The sequence below is a fragment of the Aricia agestis genome, chromosome 20, assembly GCF_905147365.1.
Source record: "Aricia agestis chromosome 20, ilAriAges1.1, whole genome shotgun sequence".
Classification (NCBI taxonomy): Eukaryota; Metazoa; Arthropoda; class Insecta; order Lepidoptera; family Lycaenidae; genus Aricia; species Aricia agestis.
Window position 1 is genome coordinate 8,477,978 of NC_056425.1, and position 22,174 is coordinate 8,500,151.

Below are 22,174 nucleotides of genomic sequence, written 5' to 3' on the forward strand. Positions count from 1 at the left end.
GGAGGCATAATATTTTATTACTTATGAATTAATGTTAAACTTGGTGTGACATGCCTCCGACTGCATTTTATAATCCACTTTCTTCTTCTACAATTTTCTATTTAACCTTCTATTTATCCTGGCATGAAACTCGTAAGCAAGAGTCGTATCAATTAAAACATGAATTCGATGCCTCCGGCAGAATTAGAATTTCAATCTTTTTAGTTACCATTTTTTGCATTCGGGTTTTTTGATTTTTAATTAATTTATTATATTTATAGCTATTATTAATATTACTAGCTATTTAACCGAGTTTTGCTCGGTATTCGATAAAACACAAATAAAATGACATTTTCTTAAAATGATTCCCAGCTAGATCGATTTATCGCCCCCGAAACCCCCTGTATACTAAATTTCATGAAAATCGTTGGAGCCAATTCCGAGATTCCAATTATATACAGGTGTAACAAAAATAAGTGATAATACTTTAGGGTGTGTACGTGTTCCTTGTAGAGAGTTCACTGTGAAAGTAGCAGCGCTGAAAGACCAAAATTTTTTTCACTTTTGTATGGGGAAACTCGTGACGCTCGGGCCCTTGCCCATACAAAAGTGAAAAAAAATCCTCTTTCAGCGCTGCTACTTTCACAGTGAACTCTCTACAATTATTTTGTACACACTGTATATATGTCGTAGCCAACTGTCAAACAATCAAACAGCTAGCCCTTTGACTGAAAACGCTATTTAATCTCAAGGCTAGATTTTTAATTGAATATTTCAGTCGCTCGAAACGTTCAACACTTCTGCTGCTTCGAAAGCAGCCGTTTGATTGAATTAGTTCAGCACTCACCACCGCGCGGTGCGTTTTGTTTACAATATGGCGTCAACTAGCCGGTGTTTTGCGATTGTATTAAAATATTTTTCGTAAATATACGTTACAAGTGTTATTGAAGTGACAGAAATTTTGGGGGCACATACGACTGATTAAAAATTTTAACAAATATTCGAAGAGAAATTACGGGCCTATGAAATGCATCACCAATGTATTAATTGCAATTATCTATTGTTTTCAAAATGAGTTACAATATAATTTATTCTTGTTATTATCATTGCGCTTGTGTAATAATAACACTAAACTAATGGTCAGCTTAGTTAATTTGCCATTTAACCAGTTAGCTAAGCGTCGTCTAGCTGTAGTGTTGAACATAGCAGCCCAAAAGTCGGCTAAACAACGTATAGCCGTGTGATTCAATGGCGTTGTTCAGTCAAAGCTGTTTGATTGAACGGCTATTTTAACCAGTGGACTGCGACATATACAAGAATTGCTCGTTTAAAGATATAAGATGGAGCTGAAAAGTTTGTTTGTTTGAACGCTCTAATCTTGGTAACTGCTGCTCCGATTTGAAAAATTACTTCAGTGTTAGATAGCTCATTTATCGAGGAAGGCTCTAAGCTATATAACATCACGCTGCGACCACTAGGAGGAAGAAACAAAGGAAAATGTGGAAAACCAGGGAAAATTATTTGATAAGTGCTTTACTTATCTCACGAACTTCTGAAGCAATTTTTATGTTATTTGGCACAGATATACAGTAGACCACGTGGAAGGACATTGACTACGATTTGCGAGAAAAATTTACGCGGGCGAAGCCGCGCGAACGGTCTACTAAGGCAATAATATAGCCTTAGATATCAACATGTTTCATAAAACGTACTTGCATGATTTTATGTATCTTTTCAGCCCCAGCACGCTTCCCCATGAAGAGCAAGACAGTGCAGGTGACTGCAGGAGAGGCAGCACATCTGCAGTGCGCGGCGTCGGGCGACGCGCCGCTCGAGCTCAGCTGGCGCAGCCCACACCACCACACTATAGCACACCACCTGGACCAGAGGTGAGCTGCAGGTGTTGCAGGTGACGGCAGGAGAGGCAGTACATCTACAGTGTGCGGCGTCAGGCGACGCGCCGCTCGAGCTCAGCTGGCGCAACCCACACCACCACACTATAGCACCTGGATCAGAGGTGAGCAGGTGTTTGCATGTGTTCATAGATTGTGCAGGTGATGGCAATGAAGAAGGCAGCGGGCACCTGGACCAAAGATACTAGTTGATGACGAGGTGACGTCTCGAAATTTCGAGCTGTCATGCTGTGTCTAAAACTAGTCTGTCAATTTTACGCATAAAATCCTGCCGCTTTGAGGTGGCTACGCGGCGCTGCTTTGCAACATTCAAGGCAGAAGCTTACATGACCTGTTTCATAATCTTTCAAAACAACAACACAGTTTCAGCATCTATCTTATATATAAAATTCTCGTGTCACAATGTTAGGCCGCGTACTCCTCCGAAACGGCTTCACTGACGACTTTTATATGCATATTCAGTGGGTCTGAGAATCGGCTACTGGGTACTTTTTATATCAATGATAAGTGCATTTGTTGAATAAATAATAGTAAATTATTACAAATCGAGACTGATGGCGACCATTGCTTGCGCGACGGGATAGCGATGGACTCACTTTCATATAATTTCACTTCAATAAAATTATACGGGTGAAATACTTTATATGGCAAAGAAACGTTTGCCGGGACAGCTAGTATTTTATAAAGTCTTATAACCAAGCTTAATTACTATTAAGTATTAATATTAGTGTACTTTACAGGTACACAATAAGGGAACAAGTGCTAGACGACGGGCTAGTTTCCGAGCTGAGTATCCTACAGACGTACAGACAGGACACCGGCGCGCTGACCTGCCGCGCGTCCAACGCGTACGGACAGGATGAGATGCTGATACATCTTGTGGTGCAGGAGGTAAATCTTCTTCTTCTTTTTAAAAATGGCTCCTTAGTGAAAAAGGTAAATAAACTGATATTGTTACCTTCAGAAATTATTGATATTTTGAACACATATTGTTATATACCTTAGCTGCTTGTATATGGAAATTAAATCAGAATAGAAAACTTTAAAAAGCAGTATGCTTCGCTTTAGTTTGATAACTTACCTTACCTTGTTTATTCGCAAGATAATGTGAAATCTAAGTCGAACTTCTTATTGTGACTATCTGGTACTTAGTATTAAATCTACACGCTACAGTTTTTAAAAAGGTTGGGCTAGCTACAAAACTTTTTTTTTTCTGCTTTTATTTCTATTACTGCGATAAAATGTTTGCCTAATGGTAAGGAAACTTTACTATGACTCATGACCTGCATCTTGAGGAGATTTTAGTTATTTAAAATATTTAGATTCTATAATAATAAGCATTTCACGCCACAGTATTATGAATGTACATAATTACAAATATAACCTGTTACAGGTTCCGGAAATGCCTAAGAACATCCGAATAATCGACCAACAGTCGCGGTCCATACAGATATCGTGGACGCAGCCGTACGCGGGCAACAGTCCCATCATCAACTACATCGTCCAGTACAAGGAGGCACCAGGTAAAAAATAACCTTTATGCCAACGGCTATGTTCAGAATCCCATGGTCATGGTCAATGGCCAACATATTGAACGGAATATTATGACTGTACAGTGTTTTGAGTTAGAAAATTAGGTACGGTCTTCTAATTTTGACTAACTAATCTCTCAAATATTTTGCCTTGTAAATTTTCACCCACATAAAACATAAAACTTCGTTTTTTTTAAATTTAGTTTCCATTGAACTTTTGGGGTGATAGGGCAAAAGAAAAGTCTTCTTTACACAATCACACCACTAATTTTATTAAACGTGTTCAGTATTCCGTGCAACAGTTCTAAATTGGTACATTACAATTCACAAAAGTCCACAAAAGTTGTTAACGTGCTTGTTTCACTAATCACTTTCAAAATCTGTAACGACTGTCTATGTGTATCATTATTATTGTTGTGTGACGCCAAGCCAAGACGTGACGCCAAGCGTGGCAGTATTGCCAACATAATAATTGCAGATGGCCAACATTAAACAAATTATCTAGTGTTGCTATCTATAATTAATCTATACATTATAAAACTTAAACTACAGTTGCGACAGAGTCGCCACACCACCCCCCCACGGAGAAAGGTAACCCGACGAAATTAATAACTAAGCATAATAATCGTCGAACTTTTTAAAACGTACACGTCTGCCAGACCTTGTGGTGTACGGCTGTTTAGGCTGATCTGTGTTTGGAGATGGTGCTAATTTATTTGTGGAAGATGTAGGAACAGAAACTGCTGTGTTTGGAGATGGTTGCTGAGATATCGGAGAAGTCGGTGGTGAAGAATCTAAAGTTGGAGAATTGTCGACATAGGCTGGTTTGAGTCTGTCGACGCTGACAACAACGGTCTTGCCCTTAACACCAATGGTGATAGTTTTGCCGTCAGTGGCCCGTTCAAGGACTTGATAAGGACCATTGTAAGGGGGCTGTAAGGGGCGACGGACAGTATCGTCTCGCAAAAACACGTGCGAAGAAGTAGCCAAGTCTTTAAAAATAAATGTAGATGGAACCGAGTGTCGTGAAGCTGGAACGGGTCGGATGGATGCCATGTGGCTTCGGAGTTTCACCACAAAGTCGGCAGGGTCCTCGAATTTGTTCGATTCAGCCACTGGAACCAGTATTTCTCCAGGAAGACGAAGGGTTTCACCGTAAACCATTTCAGCAGCTGTGGCCTTCAAGTCTTCTTTGAAAGCCGAGCGTATTCCAAGTAAGACGAGCGGAAGAGCCTTGATCCAGGAATTGCCATGGCACATTAGGGATGCCTTTAATTGGCGGTGGACGCGCTCTATCATTCCGTTGGCGCTCGGATGGAAGGCCGTTGTACGAATGCGTTTCGCAGCGAAATTCTGCAAGAGACGACAGAACAGGTCGGACTCAAACTGAGTACCGCGATCCGTGGTTATAATCGACGGAATGCCGAAACGAGGTATCCACTCCCTTGTAAAAGTGTCAACAACTTCTTCGGCTGTGATGGTACGCATAGGCCAGACTTCAGGCCACCTAGTAACCCGATCGATTGCTGTAAGGCAGTAGCGATACTCAGAGCAAATCGGTAACGGTCCAATAATATCCATATGGATGTGAGAGAACCGACGGGATGGAGTGTCGAAGGTGCCTAAGGGAGCAGAAACATGTCTAGATATCTTACAACGCTGACAAGCTTCGCAAGTGCGAGCCCACTCTCTACAATCTTTGTTTATGGAGGGCCACACGTAACGGTCAGCTACGAGACGAGCTGAGCCCCTAATGCTAGGATGACTCAGGTTATGTAGTTTGATGAATATCGTGCGACGCAAGTCACGGGGTACATACGGCCGAGGCTTGCCGGTCGCAAGATCGCAAAACAGGGAGTAGCCTGTGCCAGGTACGCGTAATTTTACCAAATTAAGACTGGAATTGCCAAGTAATTGGGTCAACTCCTCGTCTGCTCCTTGGGAAGCGGCAAGAGCCTCATATTCTTGCTCTAAGGAAATGGCTTCTACCCGAGACATTGCGTCAGCGACAATATTGTCCTCGCCTCGTATATATTTAATGTCCGTCGTAAACTGACTAATAAAAGACAGTTGGTTAAGTTGTGGTGGGGGAAGCTTCTCGCGACGTTGTACGAAAGCGTACAGCAATGGCTTGTGGTCAGTGAAAATTGTCACGTGCTGGACTTCCACAACGTGTCGAAAATGCTGTACACTTTCGTACACGGCCAAAAGTTCGCGGTAATAAGCCGGCCACTCACACTGTTTAGGGGTCAACTTCTTGCTAAAGAAAGCAAGTGGGACCCAATTTCCGTTAACCAACTGTTGGAGGCAAGCACCGACATGAAGGCTTGATGCATCGGTAAACAAACCTAAGGGTGCATCAGCAACAGGATGGTGAAGGATTGTCGCGTCTGAAAGGCTTTTCTTACAGTCCTCGAAATTCTTCAGCAGTTCAGGCGTCCAGGGATATGGTTTGGAACCCTTACTCTTGGTAGCGGCCAAAGTCTCGATAAGCGGAGCCTGAAATTTTGCGGCGTCAGGGATAAAACGCCTGTAGTAATTGAGCATGCCAAGAAACCTGCGCATTCCTTGGACATCCTCAGGAGGCTTAAAATCTATCAGGGCCTGAATACGGTCCTGGGGTGGGCGCGTGCCATCGGCGCATATGGAATAGCCGAGGAACACTACCTCGCTGGCGCCAAGGACGCACTTGGACGGGTTTAAAATCACTCCATATTCTTGGAGGCGTCCAAACAGAGTGCGTAGGTGCTTCTTGTGAGTATCCTCGTCTGGTGAAAAGACCAAAATATCATCGATGTATGGAAAACAGAAATCGAGACCCCGTGTGACCTCGTCGATAAATCTCTGAAAGGTCTGACCAGCATTACGAAGACCAAAGGTCATGTAAGGAAATTCGAAGAGGCCAAACGGAGTCACGATGGCCGTCTTCGGAATATCGTCCTTGAAGACGGGGATCTGATGGTAGGCTTTCACCAGGTCGAGGGTACTGAAAATTTTGGCACCAGAAAGATTGTGCGTAAAATCATTGATGTGACGAACCGGATACTTGTCCGGGACAGTCCTGGCATTCAAGCCCCGGTAGTCGCCACAAGGTCGCCACAAGCCATCCTTCTTGAGCACCATCTGCAAAGGAGCGGCCCAGTCACTTTTAGATGGCCTTGCGATCCCGCATTTCATCATGTCCTCAAACTCCTTTTTGGCAGAAATAAGTTTGTGTGGAGCCAAACGGCGAGGACGATACGATACAGGAGGACCGTCAGTAGTTTGGATGAAATGGACGGTGTTGTGCTTCACAACTCGGGGTAAGCCAGGAGGACGTGTGATCTCAGGAAACTCAGCGAGCACCTGTGTAAAAACTGAGTCGTTGCAGGCTACAGCCTTGACACTGTCCTGTGAAACCTGAGCCGTGACAGCAGACACAAATAATTTAGAATTCCCGTCGACAAGACGCTTGAGTCGGCAATCTGGCAAAAGGTTATAGTAACTAAGAAAGTCAGAACCAATGATAGGAGTACTAACGTCAGCGATGACAAAATTCCAATGGAAGTCGCGATGAAGGCCCAAGTTCAGATGCATGGAAATACTTCCGTACGTCTTGATTGAGCTACCGTTCGCAGCGCTGAGGTTGTACTCATTATCAGTAAACCGACCTTTAAGAAGCCGCCGAGGGAAACAGCAGAGGTCTGAGCCAGTGTCGATGAGGTACTGGTGCTTAGACTTCTGATCAGTGACAAAGAGTCTAGTCTGGCGGCTGGGTTGGTAACAATCAGTGGCCGCCTCTACTGACTGTTGCTGCCATTTCCCTGCGGCGCTGACCAGCTGCAAGGTTGGATGCATTTGGCTGCCTTGGTGTTGAATTTTTTATGGTACCAACACATTTTTACGGGAGCACCAGGTGTCGAAGTGCGAGAGCGACGACCAGCAGATGCGTTGCGGCTGCATGAACGTCCAGGCCTCTGGTGAGTTAAGGAAGCAACCTGCTTACTTAGCTCGTCAACCCTTGCCAGAAGTGTGTCGAACACAGTAGAAGAAAATGATGAGGCCGGCGAAGAGCAAGAAAAAACTTTGCTTGGCCCGGCAATCTCAATGACCTTGTCGGCCAGATCTGCCAGTTTCTCTAGAGTCAGGTCAGTCTGTGAGACTAAAATAGCCTGTACTTGCTGGGGTAGGCGTCTCATCCACAACTGTCTCAGAATGCTCTCGTCTGTGAGGGCATTGTTCGAGAGGGAGCGGAGGTGCCGAAGAAACTGAGAGGGTTTTCTGTCGCCTAGTTCTTCCTCTCCGACAAGTTGGCGTACCCGTTGTTCTTCGGACATTGAAAGACGTCGGATTAATTCCTCCTTCAGTTTCAAGTACTTGGTACCGTCGGTTGGAGGAGCAGTGATAATATCATCCACCTCTCCAGCTAATTTCTGGTCGAGCTGCGAAATGATGTAATTGAACATCGTGGTATCGGATTTGATTCCAGAGAGCTCAAATTGAGCCTCTACTTGAGCAAACCAAACTTTAGGCTTGTTCGGCCAAAATGGAGGGAGCTTCACGGAGACTTTGCAAATTTCCGGTTTGTTTTGGCGTTCTAGCCGTTGCTGTAGAGCTCCCTTCTCGGCCTCCAAACGAAGAATGATATCTTGAGGAGTTTCAGCCATTGTTAGTAACTATTAGAAACCACAACCAAAGATCACAGACATGCAGTGCAGAAAAACAAAACCAAATAAACCCAAAATTAGTTTTTAAAAAATTTGGTGTGGCAACGCTGATACAAAAATATAGTTAGTAAGTAAGTATAAGTAGCTATAAGTTACACCAATAAACAATTTTTCAAAAAAGAGTAACACCTTTGGAAGAAAAAAAAAATTAAGTTTTACAATTAGGTTTACCAAATTATGTTAAAAAAAATAATAATAATATCCAAAACCACTGGCAAACTTGCCTGTTAATATAGTTAGCAGGTAAGGCAAACAAAATGTAATATTTACAGCGAAACAGTGTAAAAACAAAACTTATGTTTGTAAAATATCCTAAAACCAAAACATAATATAAATCAGGCAAAAACCACGAAAACACACAACAAATTAAGGTAGAAAGCGTACCCTCACCGAAAAGCGGCAAATAATGAGGAAAAATATGAGTACGGTATAACGTTAGAAAACAAAAGTTAGTTTCGAGCTATAACAACTCCGATAATAATTCGTTAAATAAGTAAAATATCAAAAAAGCTTACCGAAATAATGTTGTTGTAACTTAAAACTGAATACTCACTGTAATTTCCTAAAAAAAAACATAATTAAAAGTGAAAACAGAAGTCGAAAAACACTTTGCACTTTTTCACGAGTGTTTGTTTACGTTTTCGAGTCTTTGACAGATGTCAGACGTCGGATAGGATGACAGACGTCAGATATGATGACAAACGTCAGATAGGATGACAGACGTCAGATAGGATGACAGACGTACCGATGCCGTCGATTGCCGAGGAGAAAGTTTCAATAGACACCGAAAGATGGCGCGACCAGTCTGAAACTTCCTGAATGCTTCACAGATTTTTTTCCAAATTCTGCTGAGAATGACTGGATTGATGTGTTTCAGCTGGGAAAACGTAGAACTTTGCAGGAAATTAATTCTTGAGTCAAATGTCTTGGAAATTCCGGTGAAATGGTCCTGTTTGCGTCGGCGAAAATTGGCTTCGCCCGCACGTTTTACAGCTAACGCCGAGGCACGGAGTGTAGCGGGCAGGTGTAGTTCCTGTTCCCGAAGTCCGAATGGAAGCGTCGTGTAGCAATTGAGCCAGGAGTTAGGTATCACCAGTGCCGGAAAAGTAGGCTTGACTAACGAAGGCGGTCACCACTTTGGGGTGATCACGTCGGGGTCACCACTTTGGGGTGATAGGGCAAAAGAAAAGTCTTCTTTACACAATCACACCACTAATTTTATTAAACGTGTTCAGTATTCCGTGCAACAGTTCTAAATTGGTACATTACAATTCACAAAAGTCCACAAAAGTTGTTAACGTACTTGTTTCACTAATCACTTTCAAAATCTGTAACGACTGTCTATGTGTATCATTATTATTGTTGTGTGACGCCAAGCCAAGACGTGACGCCAAGCGTGGCAGTATTGCCAACATAATAATTGCAGATGGCCAACATTAAACAAATTATCTAGTGTTGCTATCTATAATTAATCTATACATTATAAAACTTAAACTACAGTTGCGACAGAGTCGCCACAAACTCGTTCATACGGCGACGTAAATCTCGTTTTGTTTCAAATGGATTTCACAATCGTCTTTTATTCGCGATTAATAAATCTAAGTTCACATTTCAGTGTTTACCTAAAAAATAAATACCGTAAAATGTTCCTACTTTGCTCCTATAGGGTTAATTATGCTCCAATTTTTTAAAATGTTTTATCGCTTAATATGTCCAAATCGGTGCAACATTTCATTTAACTGTGAACGCACCCAAAACATCTTACTTATAAGTAGCAACACTGAACTGTCAAATTTTTCATCCGCCATTTTTTTCGTAAGTCAGGTGCAGCTGTAGTGCGAGACCTTAAAAGTTTGATTTTTTTTTGTATTTGAAAAAGCTACTTCCATCTTGAAATCTGCATAGTGCATTAAGGTAATTATGTTTTAATGTTATTATGTATATAATCAGGTAAACGAATACGTAAATATTTCATTGGATTGCTGAGTTAGTCATAATCTAACCTCATATATTTGGTGCGCTCATATTTTCTTTGGTACGATGGGGTAACTTTGCGCCTGGAGCAAAGTAAACCCAAACATAAACCGCTCTAGTAATTTTTTTTTATTCACTGTAAGTGGATATTAACACATTAGTGGATATTATTTTGTTTCAGAAAAGATGCCAAGAAATTATAAAAAACGTGTAGGGTCGAGAAACTATAAAAATTACAGCTCCGAAACTCTAAGACAATGTTTGGCTTCCATAGAAAATAAAGAATTAACGCAAAGAAAAGCCAGTTAAAAGTATGGCATCCCACGCAGAACCATTATTAATCAGCTAAGACTCCAACGATCTAAAATGCCATCTAGACCTCCAGGCGCTCCAACAACATTTTCAAGTGAAGAAGAAGCCTTGTTTGTCGACTGCATTTTAAGATTGAGCGAGTACGGCTTTCCTCTCACAGTGTTTGATCTTCGCATTGTTATTAGAACATATTTGGAGAAAATTGGTCGGAGAGTTTCAAAATTTAAAGATAATTGTCCAGGTACTGAGTGGGTATCGAGTTTTCTAAAAAGACATCCATGTTTATCACAACGATTTGCGACCAACATTAAACGCAGCAGAGCAGCCATTGACAAGGAAACCATCACCGCATACATAGAAAACTTGAAAGAGGTGGTCAGAGACATACCGCCCGAAAATATATGGAATTTCGATGAGACTAATTTATCCGATGACCCTGGTCAAAAAAAAGTAATAACGAAGCGAGGCGCAAAATACCCCGAACTTATAAGTAATACCTCCAAAAGCTCAACGTCTGTCATGTTTTGTGGTAGTGCTAAGGGAGAAATGCTACCGCCGTATGTCGTATACAAATCCAGACAACTATGGAGTACATGGACGGAACAAGGGCCAAAAGATACTAGATATAATAATAGCCCATCAGGGTGGTTTGATATGAATATATTTAACGATTGGTTTTTTACACAAATTTTGCCAATTTTGAAGAAACAAGAGGGCGCGAAAGTTATTATCGGAGATAATTTATCATCTCACATTTCCGTAGACGTCCTAAATGCCTGTGACAAAAATAATATTAGATTTGTTTGTTTGCCACCTAACAGCACTCACCTAACGCAGCCATTGGATGTGGCTTTTTTCCACCCAATGAAGGTAGCATGGCGAAAAATCCTGACCGAGTGGAAGGCAAGTGTAAAAGGTAGTCGAGAGCAAGTACTCCAGAAAAGCAGTTTCCCAGTTCTGTTAAACCGACTCACCGATATTTTAGACCCGACGCGGGAGGTAAACCTCGTTTCAGGTTTTCGAAAATGTGGAATTTATCCGCTTGATGCTAATCCATTATTAGAAAGGTTGCCTACAAATGTTGATAAGACTGCTTTGCAAGACTCTTTTCTACAGAGTCTTGAAGCTAAGAGGTTAGAATGGACGACAAATGGAACTACAAAAGGACGTCGCAGGAAATTAAACATCACTCCTGGAAAAAGTGTAACTGAAGAGTTAAGCACGCTTTTGGATAACAAAGAAAATGAAGAGTTGGCTCAGCCATCAACTTCAAAGCAACTATGTCGCCGTAGAGCCAGTAGCGAAACCTCTTACGCAGAAAGTGTCAACATGTCAGTTCATGATTCTTCCGATCTTTGTTCTCTTGGAGATTTAGAAAATCTTGAAACTAATACTGATATAGCAGCCGAAACTGTCAATAAAAATTGCATTTTCAAACCAATTGTGAAGGTGGTTGGGAAATATGTAGTTTTCAAATATGAAGGGGAAATGTTTCCTGGTAAAATAACAAAAATAACTAAAGAAGGGCCATATATCTCTTCAATGAAGAAGTCGCTAAAATCGTGGACGTGGCCTAAACCCGTCGATGAAATGCAATACGATTGGCAGGATATATTGGGATGTATTGATGTCCCTAAAAAAATTAGTACCCGCCGCGAAATATATTCCGTTCCTGAACTGACTACTTGGGATTTTTAGTTAAATGTGTCAAGTTTAAGAATTTTTTATTTTCATAAATATTTGTTTTTTATGTAGGTTTTGATTTATGAGAAGTTTATCTTGTTATTTCATTCCCTAGTTATTTTCGACTGATTTTTCTCCAGCTTTTTTAACCAAAGTTAGAAGTTAAGATTATAATTTAAGAATATGAAAAACCAATGAAACAAACTGATTTAGTCATTAAATTTAAGAATTAACATTATTTTTTGAAAAAACACGGTTTATTTTATTTTTTTCCCATCTTTCGACCATTGATACTATCAGAAAAGGTAAAGCGTAATATCACTGGAGCATAGTTTGTCTATGGAAAGTATAACTTTGCTCAAAAAAGCTTCTACAATGGACATTGCTTGTGAAATATACCCAGGAGCAAAGTTACCCAGTACCGTGGGTAACTTTGCTCCTTATTCATAGTTTTATATATATTATGAAATACTTCATTAAACTGATTTAACTTTAAAAATATGTTAGATGGCATATTATTCTTTATATTAATACATCTCAGTATATTTCATATTTCATAGTGTAAATAATATTCATAATTCCCTTTTTTTGGAGCAAATATTGGAGCAAAGTAGGAACATTTTACGGTAAACTAGACAGATAGACAAACATATTTTCGTATTTATTAAAGTTATAACGTAGTAACTAAATCAGTACCGTAATGTAAACTACTATGGACATACTTTACTACGTTCCTATAGACTGTTGATGTGCCAATAAATAAATAAATACTTGATCCGTGACTCAACTTACAATGTCTTACTTTCAGAACCCTGGCCAACCACACCTCAAAAGGTGATAGTCCCGGGCAGCGTGACGTCAGCCAGCGTACAGAACCTACAACCAGCCACCTCTTACCACCTGCGCATCATAGCAGAGAACAGACTGGGTCAGAGCGAGCCCAGTCAACTAGTGCAAGTTACCACTACTGAAGAAGGTGAATGATAATATCAAGGTCATTTTATAACTTACAGTGCTCATGATGATTTTTTTCCTAGAAGAAATTTACTTAGCAATTGCTTCCATAGGGCATCCTTCGAAATACCTTGTGCGTGGTATCTGACATAAAAAGTACGTTATCATTAATTCCACTAAGACAATGTTGAATATGTGGCGGTACCCTCAATTCGCCTAACATTCCTGCATCGCGCTATCGAAGTTTCGGAGAACGGCAAGATATATACAACGTCTGAAATGACGTCAGTGGGCTTCGGCCTGACCGAGCATGCTATCTCGCTCGGTCGGAAGATCTTCCTTTTCGGCCGCCACGAACAACATAAAATCAATATTTAATAATAATAATTTGTGAGTAGTCTAAGATTTCAGTATATTATACCGAGCATTTTGGTGAGTCACGTTACTACAGTCGACGGTATTGCTTGTTAACTTAAACAAAACCATTACTATTTCAACATTGCTGTTGTTGTTGCTTCTGTTTCCTGCTTTATATCCAATATAACTTTTTCTTTCAGTGCCAAGTGGTCCGCCTCTGGACGTACGAGTAGAGGCCAAGAGCTCCACTGAGCTGTCAGTAAGCTGGGACCCGCCGCAGCGGGACCTGTGGAACGGCAATATTCTGGGATACTACGTGGGGTTTCAGGAGGTAAGAATTGACAGAAACTTCACTGAATTAAAAGAATGGGAGTTTTTTTTCCTATTTTTTTGTGAAAATATTATCAAGAATCAAGAAAAAATGGACTGCTAGATGGTAAAATACCATGTAGAGTTAAAAAAAGTACCAAGTTTATTATAATATATAGAAGAAAACTATCTCTCTTCTAAGTTCTAACTAACTATCCTCAGAATAATACTTCCAGGAGTTCTTGCCAGCCAGCACCTGTTACTTACTCCAACTGCATTAATATAGCATTTTTGGGTTGCCTGAAAGAGATAGCTAATTAGCTATAGAAAACTCTATTCAAAACTTTATACGGCTAGTTAATGGAATCAGGCGTTACTTTGCGGAAATCCATAGTTTAAATTTAGTTTGTTATTATTTTTAGCAATATTCCGCGAAAACAACTTCCACCTTTAAGTAAATGATATGAGTGTACGCATAGGCATGCGTACAGCACCTCCCTCCTCCCACACTGCCTATGCGTACACTCGCATGCAAGAACTTGCAAACACCACCACCACACAAGTAATAATGTTCGCAAATCCGTGCAAGGCCCCTCACCACCATGCAGGTTGTTTTCGCGGAATATTGCTAAAAATAATAACTAAATTTTTCTTTATACGGCTTCCAAATAGTAGACGGTTGTATGTTCAGTTGCATGTATTTTATGCGCTGTTGCATAATTTTTAGTTTTCACTTCCCTTCAAATGTAAATGACATTGTTCATTCGTCACTTTTCCAGCTGAACAGCAACTCCACGATACTAAGCGCGAGCGGTCCCGGTGGCACGTCTTACACTGTACGCACGGTGGAGGGGGCGGGGACTGCGCGTGCGCGCACCGCGTTGTCCGGGCTACAGAAACACGCGGCGTACGCGGTGGTAGTACAGGCGTATAACAGCCGCGGCGCCGGGCCTGCGTCGCCGCCCACTACGGCCACTACTATGGAGGATGGTAAGCAAAATATACTCTGAAGATAGTCTCGAAGAGAACTTAGGTGATGACTAAAAAGATGCTTCTTCTAAGATAGTCCCAACAAGAGCTTTTATATCTACCGATTATAAAAGTCTCCAGATTACGTTGGGCCATGGTGCATAAACATGATCACGCAGCTGCTATCTCTAATATTCACAGTCGACTAATTAAGGACGAATATTAATAATATCCTTCTTCTATGTGACTAAAATCATGAGTTTCTGTAATCGTAGTGATCGTAACAATGTTAAAATGATTTGTATAAAAACTTAGATTCTTCCGCTCATAATTCCGCCATTCTTATTCGATAACGTTACCCTAAACACTAAGCTCGTGCTCACCAGTTTACCGAATTGATAAACTATTTAATATCTCTTTTCCCCAGTTCCCAGCCTCCCCCCTGGCTCTCTACAGTGTTCAGCGCTGAGCTCGCAGTCGGTACGTGTGACGTGGGAGCCGCCTCCACAACGCGGACGCAACGGCGTCGTACAGGGATACAGGGTGACTTACGCACCGGTCACGGATTGGTATGGTAGGTGTTGCTTTCATTTTAAACTAAGATCAATTTAAGCTGAGTCAAAGTTGACATAAAATTTGGGCGTGAATCGAATGTCCTGTAATGTTTCTTTAATTCACGAGGAAGTGAGTGAGGCGGAGGAACATATTAAGATAGAGCCAACTGAACTAAGATCTGCGTAAATAGTCCTATTAGCTAAGCAGCTTTTCAGCAATTAAGAGTACGAGTTTACCCCTCTAATTGTAAAATGCTAGATCTACTCTCGGTTTTCAAGCTCACTTCAAGAATCTAGTACTATTGCTGTGACACAGAATCATTTAATGATTTATGGTTGGTTTTTGCACACATATGGAAGGACTAGCTTTGTACCTCCGTCAAGAATATGATGGTATAAAATATAATCTTAGCCCTTACATCATATCCACCAGGCAACGAGGAAGCAGTAACCAAGCAGATATCTGGTCTGCACACGACGCTGTCGGGTCTGCGGCGCTACACCAACTACTCGGTCACCGTGTGCGCCTTCACCGCCGCCGGCGACGGCGTCCGCGCCGCGCCCGTCTACTGTCACACTGAGGAGGATGGTGAGATAGTTATTGGACAGGCAACAAACAGCAGCGAGGCAGATCTCCGGTCTGCTCACGAATCTGTCGGGTCTTCAGCGCTTCAAATTTATTTTACCATAAGGACATTGAAATACACAATTAAAATGATCATAATAATTGATGAAATAGAAAAAAAAAGAGATTACAAAAAAGTTCAAGAATTACTTATGAGAATAATAGGTCGTTTACCTATTACTATTTTTCCATGTCATCCTCTAATCTTTAAACAATACTTTTCCAGTTCCATCAGCGCCGGCAGACATAAAAGCAGTAGTATCATCTCGGAACAAGATCCTGGTGTCATGGCTACCACCAGCTTCACCCAATGGCGTCCTGGTCGGCTACACCCTGTACATGAGCGTTATTGAAGATGGACGCGAGGTGTGTTATTTTAAAGATCTTAAGGACGAAGAAATTCTGCGGCTCACGACTCACAAATTACGCTCGTTTGGCTTCGTCCCAAATCTATTATGAATTTGCCCTTACCGCGGTTAATGTATCCAAAGTACATAATATGTTCACTTTGCAGCCAGCAGTGTGGTGAAATACTTACTTGACACCGAAAGTGATAAATACTTGACTGTCGCGTCATTTATGGTCAGGCCAAGGTCAGGTCATTTAGACGAACTCAAAAGATAATAATCTACAAATCGCAGAATTGTTCTTAGTCCAAGGCGTCTAGGTCTTCAATAAAAGTCGAAGATCTTAATTTACTAAACTAGGTCGTCAATATAAGTCAACATAAAGGGCTACACGATTGACTTAAAGTTTTTAATTTCTCTTATTTAATTATAATTGATTGTACTTGTCCAGGAGGGTACCCATAAGCGTATGCTGTCACCCAGTACGTTATCCCACGAGAGCGCCCGCTCGCCCGCCCGCGCCGCGCACCAGTTCTGGGTGTCAGCTGCCACGAGGCTGGGGGAAGGAGACGCCACCAGGGTCCTGACTGTGCTGCCTTCTGACACCGGTAAGTAATGAAAGAGAGGAAAGAAAGACAAAAATGATTATCATTCGACATAAGTCATAACACATCGCATCATCGCAAACAGACTATAAAAACCATTTCAATTAATTTCAGTACCAGCAAGAATAACGTCCTTCAGTCGGAGCATAGTGACGCCATGGAAGGAGAACATATCGCTGGCGTGCAACAAAGTGGGCATACCTACTCCCTCAACAACTTGGAGTATGAACGGAGCGTTATTGGAGTCCACCTTGAGGAAAAACGTCACGAGCGACGGGACCCTTATTATCAGGTGAGAGCAGAGTAAAAAGTACTAGTTTTGAACCATACTAAGATCAAAAATCACCGCAAAGCGATTACGTATCTTGGGCCAGCAGTGCAACAGGCGTTTGAAATCAAAAATTATTAAAACTTCTGTAAGTATACAACATTTTAGACAGCGATTACGTATCTTGGAAATTTTTTGGACAGCCGACAGAAGATATTGATGTGCAATATCTGCTATCAAACGCCTGTAGGATAGCTGTCGTAAGATCCGTTATCAACCTGCTGGTCTGTCTGCGACTCAATTTGTAAAAATTATAAAAGAGGGTTGTTGTATCAATGTAGCTTTCGTCTCTCTGAATTTAATTCGCTTTTCTCATTCTCCATAACTCAAATTTTTTTCCCCTTTCTAGCATGACCCAGTACCTAGACAGCGGTAACTACACATGCTCCGTGGAGAACATCCATGGGCGTGATGAGGTCACGTACTTGGTGGAGGTGAAGGTGCCTCCGCAGCCGCCAGTACTGGCTGTCGTGGACTCGTACGCTGATTCCCTGCATCTGCAGTGGAGCGACCAGGGCGATGGGGGTAGTCCTATACTAGGTAAGTTTCTATATTCCATATTACTTAAAGTCATGTACACTGTACCTACAGGGACATGGAATGAACAACGCTCGTATATCAAATCCAATATTGATGTCCTATTAAGGCTTTGAAATGGGAAAGGGTTTTAATGCAAGTCTACATTGCCTATTTCTTCGACGGTAATAAAGGCACTCTCCCTCATGCGTGTTATCACCCGGGCGCGGATCTGGTCAGCATGAAAGTTGTCCGCATCATGGATGTTTTTTTGTCAAACAACACGGGTCAAACACGGGTGCGGCAGAAGCTGTTGTTGCCCGTATCTAAAAAGCGACCTAACCAGCTTCCTCACTCCTGACAGAATCAAAATCGAATCGAGAATCAAATCAGCTCGATCTCAAAGTTTTACTTCTGACATAATATATAATAGCGCAAAATCGTGCTGTGGCTCAATTTGGAACTAATTCGATATCAACGGCTTTTCTCACAGCTATTATACTATAGCGCACGATCTTTCTTCGGCTCGCTTTAAAACTAATCAGACTCGTAAATAAAAATCGTATCAGTAAGACTGCAGTTTTCCTACTTCCAGGCTACGTAATAAACTACAAGCGCGAGCACGGCGACTGGGAGGAGCTGCAGGTGGAGGCGGGCACGTCGGAGCACGTGCTGCCCAACCTGTGGTGCGGCACGCGCTACCAGCTCTACATCACCGCCTTCAACCGCATCGGCACCGGCCTGCCCTGTGACATTGTCCATGCGTACACTAAGGGGACTGGTGAGTGGCAGTATAGTGGCAGCTCTCAACTCCAGGTTGCGTGGTAAACGATGAACTATCAGATACTTAGTATACCTGATAGTCCATTATGACAGTGAAAAAGCTCGATATCTGAGAGTCACTCAATCCGCTCCTTAACATGTATACCACAATTAGTTTGGTCTAAATGGGTGAGGTTTCCAACCTCATCTCAAACATTAAAAAATCAGCTACTATATCTGCCATAAAATGCCTACGACATTATTGAAAGACAACACTGAAAGATTCAGGAAGTGTTTACCTTTTCCTCTTCATACTTAAGTTATTTCTATTCATAATTCCAGTGCCCGTAAAGCCGAAGCACTCTCAGATGATTACCCTGAACACGACGACGGTGACTGTGTGGCTGGACTCGTGGGGGGACGGCGGCTGCGGGATCCTGTACTTCGTCATCGAGTACCGGGAGGTCGGACAGTCACAGGTAAGTCAAATTCGTGTTCATTTGGTTCATAATAATAATTGAAGATATTTAAATTAGTTTCGTCTATCCGTAATGTTTGTATTCATGAGCAACATTACCGCACAGCATTGCCTCTACAACATTGCTTTGCTATATTGTCGTTCAAGCTGAATTTTGGTTTCATACCTAATCCAGGTTGCGGAATTTGTATCCTGAATTTAGGTTACTAAATTTAGGATACTAAATGTAGAATCTGAATTTAGCATCCTGAATTTAGGTTGTTGCAACTTTAATTAAAGTTGCTGAATTTGATTTATAAATTTAGGTTATTAATTAAATGAACTTTGTGCACTTACACAACGCTATAAAATCGTTTAGTGGTATAATATTCGGAACGTGCACGTCAGTAGTGACATATTTCAAACGAAGTTTTAGGGGCATGTGTCAAAAAATAAACAACAAGAGTTTGTTTATTTTGTAAATACCTATTATAGCAAATAAAATATATTTAGAACAATAATTAATGGTATTTGGGTTAGATTTAGTGAAAAACTACTTGTGGAAAATGAATATAATAATAAAAAACTGGTTTTGAAAGTATAAAACACTCAATAAGTTTCAAGGACCAATCTATGCTAAAAGGAAATAAATTGGTGTTAGCAGGACATGTAAGGGATGTAGAAGAGCTAAGAACTAATGGCAATGTTATTCAATACGAGCCAATATAATTCGTTGAACATCGGTGACTTCAGCACCCTATAAAACAAGTTCAAACGTAAGTAATGAACCAACCAAAAACGTAACTAAGCATTTAGATAAAGCAAGTGTAAACATTTTTATTCATACTTACAGATAGATAATAATCATCGGGTTGTTGCTGGAGTAAAATGCAAGTGCAAACTTATTGCTGCTTTAATCAGTACGGTAACAAAAATACAAGCAATACTTTATACTTGAAAAAAATAAATGTTATGTTTTTAAAAATCTTGTTTTTATTTATTTTTTACAACATTAATACTCTGGAAGAAGATCGGAGTGCGAACATTCTTCATGTTTCTGAGTATTTGCATTAATACACTTTCAATCAATGAGTTTCTAAAATAGTAACATAGAATATCATTGCTTTCAATATAGCAAGTCCTTTCGGTTTCCTCTTGAAAGTACTCGTTTTGTTTTGCTCAAAATGGGAGCATAATAATTTTAACTTTTTTACCCCTTTCATCTAAGACTTGCTTACTTGAAAAACCTTTTTTATTCAAACTCTATCTCCAGCTTCTAAAAGATCAGTTAAACCAGATGTAGTATTTGGTTTATTATCATTTGTGAGTCACTGTTTCTTCCACCTGATACTTTGGATTTAAATGAAATAGGTAGTCTATGAAACTATCACTGCATGTTTTGTCGTCGGGTTTTGGAGATCATGGTGGTCCATCATTCATCAACACTAAAACAATAGTTAGGTACTCAATTAATATGTTTATAAAATGCAACTCAAATAAAATTGACTTGACTGATAATGCAATTTTAGGTTATATCGAATCACATACTTTTTCATTTTTACAGCAGCTATCTGATCTAATTTTCTAGTGGATTTAGGAAATGTTTTTCCTTAAATTTGTATACTGACTACCTATTTTTGCTGTTATTTTTGCAGTCTACGATAAAAAAACCATTAAGACCAATTTCTAAAAATTTCAAAACAAGATTGACAAGCTTGTTTGACTACTAACTGAGCCCCTTTGGTTGCATATTTTTGCCACGGCTAGTGCGGCAATCGCTTTCTTTACCCCCTCCACCCACTTCCCACGCTCCGAATACCATGTCAATTTAAAAAGTTTAATAAAACAAAAAGTTTTACCGTAACCATAGAAATATTTAAATGTAATTTCCAGTGGCGGCTAGTGTCGAACAGCGTGCAGGCGACAGAGCGCGTATACAGCGTGGCGGGGCTCGCGGCGGGCGCGCGTTATCAGCTGCGCATCACCGCGCACAACAACGCGGGGCATGCGCTCGCGCTGTACAACTTCACCACGCATGCGCTGACTGAGCGTGAGTTATGAGTATACACATCATTGAGACATCGAAGAAGCTTAGTGAAAAAGCATTCGCAAATTTCGATAGCGAAGTAAGGGTCAATTCAGACTGCAACGCGACACGTAGATGCATTTCTAAAGTATTAAATTGAACGACTTTCATGACGTCTCTGTCAAATCCATACAAAATGAGAAATGCATCTACGCGTCGTGTTGCGGTCTGAATTGACCCTAAGTAGTAAAAAATGCATGGGTACTGTTTTAACGCATCGCTACGTTTCATGGCACTTGCGATGCGTTATGTCAAATCCCATACATTTTTGACATCTAACATCGCTATCGAAAATTATTTATAATTCTTGTAATTTGATTAGAAAAAAGATCTTAAATAAGTAAAAAATATGATAGTGTGATTTGAACGGCGCTCAGCGCCATCTATATTTTGTCTTTGTACATCGTATCGAGATTTTTTTTTATATTTAGTTTTTTGTTACAACACTACGTGACCGAGAATGTCCATAGAGCAACAATTTAACATTTTAGGGATTTAATAATAATAATAATAATAATTTTATTCAAACATAAATACAATACACTGCACACACTAAAGCAAAAAAAAAGCAAACAATAACCCAAAAGAAAAAATAAAACAAACAACAAACTACAAAAAAAAAATATGGCATCATTAGGCAGTGCATTGTTTAATGCCGAAAAGGATACCCACTCAGGTGTATTACCACGGCGCAGAACACTGCACCGCGGTACCTGATCTTCCGTGGTTCCTATACATATTACGCCTGACGCACGACAGATTCAACATAAATAATAATAATAATATATAATAATACTATACATAATATAATAATACAATAAAATAATAAAACATCATTTAGAATACTTAAATAAGAGTACGGTAGCTGCTATTTACGATACGGCACGGCATGACACCCGCACCTGTGACGCAATGACATTTACTTATTTTTACCTTTGTTATTTACATATACAGTGGTGGAAGGGGAGGTGCCGGCGGCGGCGGGCGCGGGGTCGCGGGGCCTGGGCGGCGCGCGCGTGCTTCTGCCGGCTGCGCTGTCGCTGCTCGTGCTCGCCGCACTCGTCGCCATCGTGCTGCTAGTGCGCCGCAACAGTACGTACCGTATACATTTAACAGTCCTACAACATTATCGTGGCATGTCGCCTTCAGATTATGTCGCAAACATCACGACAGCAGCAACGACCGCCCGCGTTAATCATTCGACAA

At 40.9% G+C, this 22,174-nt stretch overlaps 1 protein-coding gene across 3 annotated transcripts in view; it reads left to right on the forward strand.

Moving 5' to 3' along the window:
* LOC121737026 (Down syndrome cell adhesion molecule-like protein Dscam2) overlaps window positions 1–22,174 on the forward strand; it is a 232,974-nt gene that overhangs the window by 204,963 nt on the left and 5,837 nt on the right. For all 3 annotated transcript variants that reach the window (XM_042128548.1, XM_042128546.1, XM_042128547.1), the window contains exons 17-32: window positions 1,718–1,868; window positions 2,633–2,783; window positions 3,286–3,415; window positions 12,908–13,075; window positions 13,611–13,741; window positions 14,499–14,709; window positions 15,116–15,262; window positions 15,676–15,831; window positions 16,094–16,233; window positions 16,666–16,822; window positions 16,934–17,111; window positions 17,497–17,687; window positions 18,259–18,444; window positions 18,768–18,904; window positions 20,776–20,932; window positions 21,923–22,060. In XM_042128548.1, the coding sequence (XP_041984482.1) occupies window positions 1,718–1,868; window positions 2,633–2,783; window positions 3,286–3,415; window positions 12,908–13,075; window positions 13,611–13,741; window positions 14,499–14,709; window positions 15,116–15,262; window positions 15,676–15,831; window positions 16,094–16,233; window positions 16,666–16,822; window positions 16,934–17,111; window positions 17,497–17,687; window positions 18,259–18,444; window positions 18,768–18,904; window positions 20,776–20,932; window positions 21,923–22,060 (2,529 nt within the window). The remainder of the gene's footprint in view (window positions 1–1,717; window positions 1,869–2,632; window positions 2,784–3,285; window positions 3,416–12,907; window positions 13,076–13,610; window positions 13,742–14,498; window positions 14,710–15,115; window positions 15,263–15,675; window positions 15,832–16,093; window positions 16,234–16,665; window positions 16,823–16,933; window positions 17,112–17,496; window positions 17,688–18,258; window positions 18,445–18,767; window positions 18,905–20,775; window positions 20,933–21,922; window positions 22,061–22,174) is intronic.